General features: G+C 34.3%; 2 protein-coding genes across 5 annotated transcripts; both read left to right on the forward strand.

Moving 5' to 3' along the window:
* Positions 1–496: 496 nt before the first annotated feature.
* On the forward strand, positions 497–3,509 carry LOC116137447 (alpha/beta hydrolase domain-containing protein 17B-like). Of its 3 annotated transcripts, XM_031423134.1 has the most exons (7): positions 497–1,119; positions 1,307–1,343; positions 1,569–1,805; positions 1,927–1,974; positions 2,461–2,912; positions 2,997–3,070; positions 3,155–3,509. In XM_031423134.1, the coding sequence occupies exons 1-6, from the start codon at positions 818–820 to the stop codon at positions 3,067–3,069; spliced, it is 1,149 nt and encodes a 382-aa protein (XP_031278994.1). In that variant the 5' UTR covers positions 497–817; the 3' UTR covers position 3,070; positions 3,155–3,509. The 3 variants fall into 3 exon arrangements, with proteins under 3 accessions (XP_031278994.1, XP_031278993.1, XP_031278995.1); XM_031423133.1 differs by having other exon boundaries at positions 2,997–3,509; XM_031423135.1 differs by having other exon boundaries at positions 1,581–1,805; positions 2,997–3,509.
* A 591-nt stretch (positions 3,510–4,100) lies between these two features.
* Positions 4,101–11,604, forward strand: LOC116137433 (heat shock protein 90-5, chloroplastic). 2 transcript variants are annotated; one of them, XM_031423118.1, is made up of 20 exons: positions 4,101–4,308; positions 5,002–5,144; positions 5,424–5,497; positions 5,812–5,937; positions 6,020–6,113; positions 6,202–6,285; positions 6,418–6,561; positions 6,974–7,090; positions 7,537–7,581; positions 7,674–7,754; positions 7,920–8,024; positions 8,101–8,241; positions 8,693–8,785; positions 8,962–9,039; positions 9,136–9,390; positions 9,858–9,960; positions 10,082–10,256; positions 10,335–10,440; positions 10,948–11,037; positions 11,129–11,604. In XM_031423118.1, exons 1-20 carry the CDS (start codon positions 4,191–4,193, stop codon positions 11,336–11,338), a joined length of 2,382 nt encoding a protein of 793 aa, XP_031278978.1. In that variant the 5' UTR covers positions 4,101–4,190; the 3' UTR covers positions 11,339–11,604. The 2 variants fall into 2 exon arrangements, with proteins under 2 accessions (XP_031278978.1, XP_031278977.1); XM_031423117.1 differs by lacking the exon at positions 4,101–4,308 and having other exon boundaries at positions 4,839–5,144.
* The last annotated feature ends 1,325 nt before the right edge of the window (positions 11,605–12,929 follow it).

Here is a 12,929-nt window from a genome sequence, read left to right on the forward strand (position 1 = left end):
CTCATATCTTTGAGTTTCTCGATTCAAACTTTAGGGTTATATATCACAATAACATTATGATTTATCTGATCATTTGAGTTTGTAAGGTGTTCAATGGACTTCGAAGATTAGTTGAGATACACATAAACTGACTCAGACACCTCGATTATAGAAAAAAAAAATTCCATAATGTATTTTGTAGAATGGTAATTGAAGAAAATTCCTATTTATGGAAGAGTATGCTTAGGTAAAAAAAGATATAAACATTAAACATTTATTGCCATGCATTATTTGAACAAGATGGCCAACCCATGATTTCATTTTCCAGACTACTGCCCCCACTAGATATTATATGAATGAATGGCTTATGCCTCTTCTCTAAATTGAATTTCAAAAATTCAACATTGTAATTCCAAAACTTTTACACGTGTATTCATAATATTTTAATTTAATTTATCAGCTTTTATAACTTTTAATTAACGCATTTGGAAGCCGCTAATCACTCTTATAAGGTAAATAACCGACAAAAATTCTTTCTTCTAGCTTACTTTGTCCTTTCCATGTTCTGTCTTTCTCTTCTGCCAAAAATCATAGCGCCTCCATTCATTTTCTCAAGAAACAAACACAAACCACCAAACCCCATATTCTATAAAATTTTAACTCAAACCTTAACCTCTTTGTTTTCTCTTTCTACACGCCAGAGAAACAAAAAAACACTTAATCAAACCCTTAAATTATAGTTTAAAACTTTACTACTTTACCATGCAATTCTTATTATCAACTTTTCACACCTAAAACTGATTCTAATCTTGTGTTTTTAGTGGTTTCGTCAATCCAAATGGGTACTGCAACATCCTCTATGGCGGCGAAGTTCGCCTTCTTCCCGCCAAACCCTCCGTCGTATTCCATAATTGTCGATGAAGCAACTGGGAAACTCAGGATCTCAGATGTCCACCAGAGAGACGACGTGGATGTTTTGAAATTGAACACCAAAAAAGGAAACGAGATTATTGCTTTGTACGTGAAGAACCCATCGGCTTCACTCACTGTGTTGTATTCTCATGGAAATGCTGCTGATCTTGGTCAGATGTTTCACATTTTCAGCGAGCTCAGTGTTCATCTTAACGTTAGCCTCATGGGGTTAGTTTTTGTAAACTTCTTCTTTTTCTTTTTGCTCTCAAAACTTCATCTATTAGAACCATGTTAAACACATGTTAAGGAATACTTTCATGTATTTGATGCAGTTAGGTTTTTATCATTTTTATATTATTATTTATTTGATCAACTATTAATGAGAAGATGGGTGTGATTTTTTGTGCTAATTCAGGTACGATTATTCTGGGTATGGACAGTCTTCTGGAAAGGTATATTCCTGTCTTTTCTGTCTTGGAACTTCTAATGTTTACTGCAACATATGAGGCCAAACACACTTTAGCACGTGTCACTGCCGGAAAAATATGTAAAAGTCAAAGGAGAAAGAAATATAAAACTCTCTCTTTTACATGTAAAATTGTGATGTTTTGGGAAAATAGTACTGTTGATTTGGGTTTTAGCCAAAAAAGAAATGCTGATTTATGTGTGGCAATTAGCCAAGTGAGCAGGATACATATGCAGACATAGAGGCGGCCTATAAAAGTCTTGAGGAGAGTTATGGAGTTAAGGAGGAAGATATAATATTGTATGGACAGTCAGTTGGAAGTGGACCTGCTCTGGAATTGGCTACACATTTGCCTCGACTCAGGGCTGTCATTCTTCATAGTCCAATCTTGTCTGGCCTTCGTGTTATGTATCCTGTGAAGAGAACATTCTGGTTTGACATTTACAAGGTTTAATTATCTTCTGTATTATGCTTTGTTTGGACCATATGTAGCTTAACATTTGATGATTTAAGTTGTGAAATTGTGTTTGTTACTAGTTGATACTTAACCTCGTTGTTTTTAATTTCAGAACATTGATAAAATTCCTCTGGTCGACTGCCCAGTTCTGGTAATTCATGTGAGTTCATTTGTCCTTCAATCCCTTAATTTCATGCCTGAATCGTGCATATTTTACAATGGAGGATAAACTGGCTTGTTAGATGCATCATATATAGCCTGATTAGTGACCAGTTTCCTGGAGCTATACCAAGTTCACTTATGATTAATGAGGCTGAATTAAAAGTGGGGTTGCTTCATTGTTGTGAAGGGGTATAATTTTCCAATGATGTAATCAGATTGAATGTTTGTGGCTTTTATTAGTTAATGCAATAGTTAAAATTTTATCCGGCTTAGATAAAATTATCAGATGGCAGACAGTTCAGTCAAAACAGAGACTTGAGACCTTTAAAATCAGAAAATTACTAGTACTGCAGCCGAAAAATCAAAACGTTTCTGTGTTTATTATGATGTATTTTCCATTCATCAATTTGTATAACATTAATCTGATACCGACTTGAATGCCTTCTGTGAGTGCCCCATTTGACTTTGTTTTTGGTGTTGGCAGGGAACTGAGGATGAAGTTGTGGACTTTTCCCATGGTAAGCAGCTATGGGAGCTGTGTAAAGAGAAATATGAACCATTGTGGCTCAAGGGAGGAAACCACTGCAATTTGGAGCTCTTCCCTGAGTATTTAAGACATCTCAGGAACTTTATATCAGCTATTGAGAAATTACCCCGCCTTCGAAATGTATCTGAAAAGACAGAAGATCAACCAGATCAGCCACAGAACTCTACAGACCAGAAAACGGAGAAGTCAAGGCCGAGCACAGACCATAGAGAAAAGGGTAGGCCTAGCACTGGACAGAGAGAAAAATCTCGGCTAAGCACTGATAGTAAAGAGAAATCAAGAGCTAGTACTGACAAGAAAGAAAAGTTGTCAAGAAGAAGCGTGGATCGTTCAGGAAAGGCAAGGAACAGCTTAGACCACCCAGAAAGAGCTAGAAATAGCTTTGACCGGTTTGTTTTGAACTATCTGATACTCCTTTTCAATTGTGCTTATAGTTAAACAGTATAGCTGATTTCTTGATTTGTCGATTGCAGGTTTGGAGATATGGTGAGATCAGTTGGATTATGTAATGTTGATTGCTTAAGGCAGACAGCTGCAGAGGTTTGAGGTAGTTAAGAAAGTTCAATACTTACAGGCTTGTAAATTTCTGTACTAGTAAAATTTGTTTGAAATGTAATTGAATCCATTACAGTTTTTCTCTGGAATGTTGCTTTGGGTTTTGCGGATTGATTATCTAGTCAATGGAAAGGAACAGTGTTTTCTTTGAGGGAAAGTACAAATAATTGCAGCACCATCGAAGCTGAAAGAGCAGTTGTTTTATCATATAAGCTATTGTAAAGTTTGGATATTAGCTTATTTATTTATTAATTTATTTTCATAAATTCCACTTAGAATACTGGCGGAAAGATTTGTAATTCTTGAAGATAGAAGTTATGTCACTCTATCTTGAAGACCTTTTCACCTTCTAAAATTAGTTGGTGAAAACTTCTTCTAGCTTTACTGTCAGTTGAGTGGCTACTTATTCAATTATGTAATGCTATTCCAAATGTTGTTTGCTTTATCCTTACTGCTTTGATTAAATGCTTATATATATATATATATATATATATATGTGTGTGTGTGCGCGCGCGCGCTAAGAATGGAGGGGCGTAAAAGCAAATTAGAGAAATGGACAAACTCATATTTGCTCTCAACCCATCATTGTAAGCTTGACTTGAGAAGAAGAAACACTCAACAGGTTCCAAACTTGTGGAATTAAACTTGGTTTGTATTTCTCATCCACTTATTTACTAACTTTAAGCCATCCAGTTAAGTGCATGGAACATAATTCCATAGGATTGATGAAGTAAATCATCAATTTAAAATACAATATACTGTACATCTATATTCTATTTCAACATCAGAGGTCAAAAGTTATACCAAAAATTTGGTTATGAATCTTGAAAGATATATATATATATTCTGAAAATTAAAATTAAAAATAAAAACACAAAAACGGAGGACATTGTTTGATGCTGAAATGGCAGAATCTAGGCCTTAGAATTCCACGAACATAGCTCCAAAATACCACCCACAAGCTTTGTTTCATTCTTTCTAGAACCATCTACTCTATTCTTTTCTTTTCCCTTAAACCCCTTCATAGGGTTTTAACTCACTTCCAAGTTCCAACTTTCACTCCTATCTTCTTTCTTTCTCTTCAAACTCCTTTCTATCAAGTTTAGCCCTTGATGGCTCCGGTTCTAAGCAGAAGCTTAGCCACTGCCTCGCTAGTTTCACTCCCCTTTTCTTTTAAGCACCCCCATAACAAGCACTTAAATCTCAGAAGCTCTTTATTCCCACAAAATGGTCTCACNGGACAAACTCATATTTGCTCTCAACCCATCATTGTAAACTTGACTTGAGAAGAAGAACCACTCAACAGGTTCCAAACTTGTGGAATTGAACTTGGTTTGTATTTCTCATCCACTTATTTACTAACTTTAAGCCGTCCAGTTAAGTGCATGGAACATAATTCCATAGGATTGATGAAGTAAATCATCAATTTAAAATACAATATACTGTACATCTATATTCTATTTCAACATCAGAGGTCAAAAGTTATACCAAAAATTTGGTTATGAATCTTGAAAGATATATATATATATATATATATATTCTGAAAATTAAAATTAAAAATAAAAACACAAAAACGGAGGACATTGTTTGATGCTGAAATGGCAGAATCTAGGCCTTAGAATTCCACGAACATAGCTCCAAAATACCACCCACAAGCTTTGTTTCATTCTTTCTAGAACCATCTACTCTATTCTTTTCTTTCCCTTAAACCCCTTCATAGGGTTTTAACTCACTTCCAAGTTCCAACTTTCAGTCCTATCTTCTTTCTTTCTCTTCAAACTCCTTTCTATCAAGTTTAGCCCTTGATGGCTCCGGTTCTAAGCAGAAGCTTAGCCACTGCCTCGCTAGTTTCACTCCCCTTTTCTTTTAAGCACCCCCATAACAAGCACTTAAATCTCAGAAGCTCTTTATTCCCACAAAATGGTCTCACAAAGGGCTTTTCTTGTTCTGCTTTGAACTGCAATCTTCAGAAGAGGAACAATCGCCCCCTCGTCCGCTGTGAGGCTGCTGTTGCCGAGAAGGAGGCCGCCGACGCTTCTGGTGAGAAGTTTGAGTACCAAGCCGAGGTGGGTCTCTCTTTGTTTTTTGATATTTATTCGATTTTTATTTTATCAAGGCTTGTTTACTTTTGGAGATATTTTCTTTCAAGGTTATATAATATGTTTTATTCGGGTGTTATTTTAAAGTTCGTGGTGTACCCAGTTGGACGGAATTTTGATTGATTGGTTCATTTATAAAATAAATTGAAGTTGGGAGCTTTTTTTTTGTTTAATGTTTGAAGTTATCATAAATTTATCATTTTTCTCTTTTGTTTTCTGGAGAAATGACATTTGAGATGATTGTAGGTAAGTCGTCTCTTGGATTTGATAGTTCATAGTTTATACAGCCACAAGGAAGTGTTCCTGCGAGAGCTTGTAAGGTGAGGAAATGCACTTCTAATTAATAATATGATTTACTATTCGTTGTGTAATCCTACTATCACAGATTGAATTTATAGTTAATTTGGATTCTGATGCTGTGAGTTGCAATCTCATTTGAGATTAAGAACTTCAAAGTTTTTGGGGTTTTAGTGTCAAGGAAGAAGAATATCTTTCATTAAGTGTCATCTCTTGCTCATCATCCCTGACGGCATCTTTTGTATGTGAACGTATGGTTGTGAACCTTGCATTCTGAAAGGGGTTGAGCTTCAGCCTAGTTTATAAGCTTACTTATTTCTTCTATTTTGTGTTCCAGCAATGCAAGTGATGCTTTAGATAAGTTGAGATTTTTAAGTGTTACTGAGCCCTCTCTACTTGGAGACGCTGGTGACCTAGAAATACGCATCAAACCTGATCCAGACAATGGGACCATCACTATTACGTAAGCTTTTCTCTTGTTCTTTTTCACTTTTTTTCTTGAAAAACCAGTGGAGTACTAAAAGTTAGTTGCACTGAGTTTGCAGAGATACTGGTATTGGAATGACAAAAGAAGAGCTCATTGACTGTCTTGGAACTATTGCTCAGAGTGGTACTTCAAAGTTCCTAAAGGCTCTTAAGGTATTTGTTTATTGTTTACATCTGCAAGTTTCTTTGTGGATCTCATTAAGTGCTCTTTAAAGCTGACTTCTATGCTCCATGACTGTAGGAGAATAAGGATTTGGGGGCAGACAATGGTTTGATAGGTCAATTTGGTGTTGGATTCTATTCTGCTTTTCTTGTTGCTGAGAAGGTACCATATGCTGTTTCAGCTTACTGATAAAGTCTAACATTTTGTTATTTTGAAATTTAATTTAAATTCTGCTTTTCATCCTTTTTGTGGTAAGTTGGTCAGTGAGCTTGATTATATGTTATATGTGACTAGGTTGTTGTGTCAACCAAGAGCCCACGGTCAGATAAGCAGTATGTTTGGGAATCAGTAGCTGACAGTAGCTCTTACGTGATTAAGGAAGAAACTGATACCGAGAAGTTCTTATCCCGTGGAACGCAAATCACACTTTTTTTAAGGGTATTCTAGCCTTTTTCTTTGTTCCCTCATTATATTATTTCTGGATTATGTGAAGAAAACCCTTTTTTTTTTTTTTTTAATAAATGACTATGAGAAATCAAGAGTTTGATCTGATGCTTATAACTATAATTGTTATCATTGCGCTAATTTTACTTAACTTTCTCCTAATGGAGATTGCTTGCTGATGTTATAGTTGCTTCTTATTGTAGGACTGTGTTGCTTATTATTTAAAAAAAAATGAAGGATAGCCTTTCAATTTTTCGTGAAGTCTACTTCTTTTGTCATTCTTTTAATTTCTATTTTCTCTATCATTGCATATACAAAAAATAATTAAAAAAAAAATGTTGTGGGGCTTGAATTTAGCATTTTAGGAACACCAAAGACAGCCTAATAATTTGTTATTTGCTTGTAGGAGGATGATAAGTATGAATTCTCGGATCCAGCAAGGATTCAGGGTTTGGTGAAGAATTATTCGCAATTCGTTTCTTTCCCTATTTATACATGGCAAGAAAAATCACGTACCATTGAGGTGAGGACATTTATGCTCTTTGTTGTAGTACTATTATTTCCTCTGTCTAAGGTCCTTTTCTAGAAGAATTGTAGTTGTACAGATGGTTGGTTTTGTGTTGACTTAAATGCATGTTGTAGAGTAAGGACATAATGGTTGTTTCACTCTTTGTTTCCTTTCTTTCTTCTTCTTTTTCTTTTTGTCGTAGTGGTTGTCCAAATGTAGCCTGCCTTGATGTCTTGTTGAAATCTGCTAGCTATTAGACACATAAATGCATAGAGTCAATACAGGCATTTTTACTAAGTGGTATATTTTACTTTGTAAGAATGCATCTATTCTTGATCTGTTAATATAACATATGGGGTAACCGTTTTAACTCTGAAGTCTCTTATTTAGTTTCTGAACTTGTTTTATCTGCGCAAACAAGAGTTTTCTATTCATTCTTGTTAAATTGAAACTTTGGGTAGGTGGAAGAGGAGGAAGAACCCAAAGAAGGGGAAGAACAACCAGAGGTAAGCAACTTGTCTAGTCCTGACGGCGTTTGTTGCTCTAACATTTTCTTGGCAAGTGTAGTTTTTTACTGGGTTTATGCGTTCTTTTCCAGGGTGAAAAGAAAAAGAAGAAAACAACAAAAACTGAGAAGTACTGGGATTGGGAACTAGCCAATGAAACAAAGCCCATATGGGTGAGTGTAATATGTAACTGTTGTGTGAATTTAAAATATATAGTATTGATTTTTGTTTGTTATAAGAGTATTTAACTGGCTAGCATTTCTTTAAGTCTTCTTTTTATAAGAGTTTTTACTGGACAAGTGGGCTTATGTCTTATGTCTGTTTTCTCTTTGTTATAGCTGCGTAATCAAAAGGAAGTTGAGAAAGAGGAGTACCACGAATTCTACAAGAAGACTTTCAATGAATTTTTGGATCCACTTGCATACACTCACTTCACCACAGAGGTACTGGAAACCTCAGTCATGTTAACTTGGATGCTTATTTGGTTAGGAGATTAACTATACTTTGGAAGCCGTGCAGGGTGAGGTGGAGTTCAGGAGTGTTCTTTATGTTCCTGGAATGGGGCCTCTAAACAATGAGGATGTGATGAATCCAAAAACAAAGAACATCCGATTGTATGTCAAGCGTGTATTTATCTCAGATGATTTTGATGGAGAGCTGGTAAGTTTTGCAAAATAACGAGAAATTCTCTAAGTAAACTCTGTTTTTTGATTAATGAGGTTTATGTTCAAGAATGCTTGTTTTTCCTACTAGGGCATTATCTGAAAGAGAATTTGTATCTTTAATGGAAATGGAATTTATATATTACTATTTAATTAAAATCAGTATTGCTTTTTACATGAGATTGGACAATCATTGTCCTCCCTTATGTTTTGGCTAAAATATAGGCAGACCTAACTAGCTCTGAAACTTGTTTTTGGTTTATGTATTCATATCCACACATGTGAATGACTCTTATCTTAAAACTATGATTCAAAAGATAGCTACTCCCCTTTTTATTTTAGAGTAAGAATTAGAATGGAGAGTTGAATTTAGTGGGACATCTCAATGCATGCACACATTATATTCTGATTTCATGATAGGGATAACTTATTTGATGTTTGATTTGTAGTTTCCACGATACTTGAGCTTTGTGAAGGGTGTGGTAGACTCAGATGATCTTCCTCTTAATGTTTCTCGAGAGATCCTTCAAGAAAGTAGAATTGTAAGACAAGTTTCCCACTTTTTTTTTTTTTGTTGTACTTTACACAATTTTGCTTAAAGTAATGAAGAGCTTCTAGTCTTAAATTTTGCATTCGTAAGCAATGCTGTCTTGCTTATTCAGGAACAAATATATTTCTTTTTGTTTGTTATTCATTTCCTTATTTTTTCGACATACAGGTAAGAATTATGAGAAAGAGACTGGTGAGGAAAACATTTGACATGATTCAAGACATCTCTGAAAGTGAAAACAAAGAGGTTGGTGGCGACTAAGATGTGCATTTGCTCTTTTTTTTTTTTTTTTTTTTTCACCTAAATTATTTAATCAGAGAAATATTGTCAAACTGATTTCAGGATTACAAAAAATTCTGGGAGAACTTTGGCAGATTTGTAAAATTAGGATGTGTTGAAGATTCTGGTAATCACAAGCGCATAGCACCTCTGCTAAGGTTTTACACATCAAAGAATGAGGAGGAACTGACAAGCTTAGATGAATATGTTGAAAACATGGGTGAGAAACAAAATGCGATCTTTTACTTGGCAACAGACAGTTTGAAAAGTGCTAAGAGTGCTCCATTTTTGGAGAAGTTAGTTCAGAAAGATATTGAGGTATTTACTTAATGTGGATTTTACTGGTACTATATGAGCATAATAACTCTCGTTATATCATAGGCCGGTGTTGAATAAATTTTGTTTGATTTAGTAATTGAAAATTACTGAAGATTGAATGCTGAATAACTTTATTGTCTCCTTGTGATCTGCATGGTGAATACTAACTAACTAAAGGGAGGAATAAAGATGTAGAGCTAAAATAAGGTCTTTGCATCTGTCTTTTATTTATTTATTTTTTATAGTTAAAAGTATTTATTTGCTAGTCAATAATCTAAGTTATGGTTACTTTTCTTCTGCTTGTGTGCTGATAGTTAATGTTAGATGTAGTAGATGTTTCAATATTTGTTCTCTGGAAATTGATTCCATGTCTTTATTGTGGATTCTTACAAGTTATGACATTTTCACATTATCTCTCTATCAGTTTTTTTTTTTTGGATTGATGAAGTACGGTCATTTTGGTTTAGGTTCTTTATTTGATTGAGCCTATTGATGAAGTTGCCATCCAGAACCTGCAGACCTACAAGGAAAAGAAATTTGTTGATATCAGCAAGGAAGATTTAGAGCTTGGTTAGTTATCTTTTCCCACCCTTCTGATCATTTATTTGCAGTTTTTTTTTTTTTTCATGTTTTTTTTTTTCTTGGGGCTTTTGGTGTCCATTTTCTCTCATTGGACCATGTGATATACCAGGTGATGAGGATGAGGTGAAAGAAAGGGAATCTAAACAAGAATATAATCTTCTTTGTGATTGGATAAAGCAACAACTTGGTGATAAGGTGGCCAAGGTCCAAGTTTCAAAGCGTCTAAGCTCATCTCCCTGTGTGCTTGTTTCTGGCAAGTTTGGATGGTCTGCTAATATGGAAAGGTTAGTAATGGTTTTTCAGTAGTACCAACAATAGAAAGTCAACCATTGTATTATTAATAATATATTCCCCTTTTGAAGGTTGATGAAAGCGCAAGCTCTTGGTGATACTTCAAGTTTGGAGTTCATGAGGGGAAGGAGAATACTGGAGATTAATCCAGATCATCCAATTGTTAAAGATTTAAATGTAAGATAACACCTGCTTTATTTTTATAGATTTCACTCTTCATAACTGATATGCTTATCGCTTGATACTACCTTTTGAAGTTAACAGATGACAAGAAATGGGAAACCGGTTTGAAGAGAATCAATGAACATTGTAAAGCCTAATTAGAAACCTTCCTAATTAGTAAATAGTGATGGAATTCTTTCTATATATAGTCTTCTGAAATCTTTATTTGATGATATATTAGATGTTTGAATTGGAAGTACAAATGTTTACATTTGTGTTATTTCTCTGCTATCAGTACCGATTATATAATGGGCATTAGATCCTTCCAACCCAACTAGCCATTACATATGGAAGTACTGCTGTCAACTTGAAAAGTTAGAAAATATCATCTTTTTCCGTTAATGGGGTGGAAAGGGTTTTAGGGATTTTATGTTAACTCATTGGGTTGGAAAACTGTAGTTGTTTCTGACTGAAAAATGTACAGTGATGTGATTTATAATATTGTGATTTCTGAATATGCAGGCTGCATGTAAAAATGCCCCTGATAGCAGTGATGCCAAGAGAGCTGTTGACCTTTTGTATGATACAGCACTGATCTCTAGTGGATTTACTGTAAGGACAAACCAGAGATCTTTTTCTTCTACATTTGTGCATAATTTTGATTGACTTCAGGTCAACTCATTGTTTTCTCTAAATTATGCAGCCTGACAGCCCAGCTGAGTTGGGTAACAAGATCTATGAGATAATGGCAATGGCCCTTGGAGGGAGATGGGGCAGATCAGAAGGGGATGATGAGGCAGAGGCGCCAGAAGAGAATGCAGTAGAATCTGATACAAGTGCCAATGAATCCTCAGAGACGCAAGTTATTGAACCGTCAGAAGTGAGAACTGAGAGTGATCCTTGGCAAGATTAGAACTTTCTTTTAGAACTAGTAGAATAATTTTGGCATTATTTCATTGTTAGTTACAGAAACCATGCATGCTAGAGGGTATAAAAAGGGAGTGGGTGCGTGTTTGGTTGTTTCGGAGAAAAGAGGGATACTCGGGAAATTTTTGGGAAAAGAATGCTAGTGTTGCTCTTGCTGGTAATGATTTATAGTGTTGGGTGTACTGATGAAAATAGTCTTGAGATATTGTAGAGAGTTGCATACTATTGAATGGTTGGCAGAAATACAGAACACTCTCTGGTACTTCACTTTTTCTATAGATTGATTCTACAATTCTCAAATGCAATACCAAGAATGTTTATTAATGTTTACTAATTCAATAATCTGCCGGTTTGCTGATGTATACGAAATGTTAAATTTGTAAATACACATGATCTTGGTTTCTCAATGAACTCTAGAAGTACACTTGACAGAATTATGACACTTAAAGCTGCGTGATATTACTATTTTGGGACAACTTTACCCTTCTTTCGTTTTCTCTTTTCTTTCTTCTACTTAATACTTTTTTTTTTTTTTTTTTTTGTTATTGTTTGTATGAGTTAGGAGTGTATATTATGTTCGTTTAATATTGGTAAAAGTAAAACCAGTACATGTTTAGGGGAAATAAAAAGAAAATTTCACTTTCTAATACTTGAATTGTTCAAGTTTAAATGTTTAATCACTTCGAGTGGGGTATGATGATTTATTTCGTTTGAGTGGATCTTTTTGATCATTTATATAAGTAATATTGATATTTTACATTATATATATATAACAATAGGACCCGTTAAAAAAGTATTAAAAAGGTCTATTTCAACGAGATTAATATTATTATATTTCACTTTAGCGATTGGACTTGAGTGACTCTAGTTTATTCAAATTTGTTGGGTTTGTTCATCAATTTTTGGGAGAAGGGAAACCAATTTGAATTAACATAATTTTTTTTTTTTTTTTTGCTTTTTCTATATACTAAACTTATTTTTAACATTTCATATATATTTTGACACTAAATTCTTGCCAAAAAAAAATCAATCTAAAAGCTCTAGTATTATGTATTTCAATCTTAAATGAAATATATTTTTAATTTTTATAGAAGAAATGGTATATATGTAATTAAATGTGAAAAATAGGAATAGGAGTGTTCAAAAATCTTGTGGGAAATGTTGTTTACAAAACCATTTAAAAATTGGTTACTTCTTAATTTAATTTTTTTAAAGAGTCAAATAAGTAATTTTACTTAAATTTAGACGGCTTGCAGACTGTAGCTAGAACGGCACCGGCACCGCCTCATTCAATTTTATTCAATTGTTATGGTTTTAACCGTGGTGTCGATTTCATATTTATAATTTAAAATTTGTTAAATTAGAAAATTTATTTATGGATTTAAATTAAGGGCTTTTTGATAGATGTATTCCATACTGTATCATGTTCAAAAAAAAGTACAAAACAATAATTTGAGAAAAATAAAAAACAGGAAACTTGGGTATTGGGTCAAACCAACCCGTCTGTTAATTCGGGTCGTTAAAATGTCGGCTCCGAAAATTTCAATTGCTGAAAGAAGTAAATAACCACGCAGGTT

The sequence above is a fragment of the Pistacia vera genome, unplaced genomic scaffold, assembly GCF_008641045.1.
Source record: "Pistacia vera cultivar Batoury unplaced genomic scaffold, PisVer_v2 Contig325, whole genome shotgun sequence".
Classification (NCBI taxonomy): Eukaryota; Viridiplantae; Streptophyta; class Magnoliopsida; order Sapindales; family Anacardiaceae; genus Pistacia; species Pistacia vera.

Coding starts and splice junctions, on each gene's coding strand:
- LOC116137447 (XM_031423133.1), top strand. CDS start 818: ATGGGTACTGCAACATCCTCTATGGCGGCGAAGTTCGCCTTCTTCCCG. Junction 1,806..1,926: donor TCTGGTTTGACATTTACAAG/GTTTAATTATCT, acceptor TTTTAATTTCAG/AACATTGATAAAATTCCTCT. Junction 1,975..2,460: donor GCCCAGTTCTGGTAATTCAT/GTGAGTTCATTT, acceptor TGGTGTTGGCAG/GGAACTGAGGATGAAGTTGT.
- LOC116137433 (XM_031423118.1), top strand. CDS start 4,191: ATGGCTCCGGTTCTAAGCAGAAGCTTAGCCACTGCCTCGCTAGTTTCA. Junction 10,441..10,947: donor CAATTGTTAAAGATTTAAAT/GTAAGATAACAC, acceptor CTGAATATGCAG/GCTGCATGTAAAAATGCCCC. Junction 11,038..11,128: donor TGATCTCTAGTGGATTTACT/GTAAGGACAAAC, acceptor TAAATTATGCAG/CCTGACAGCCCAGCTGAGTT.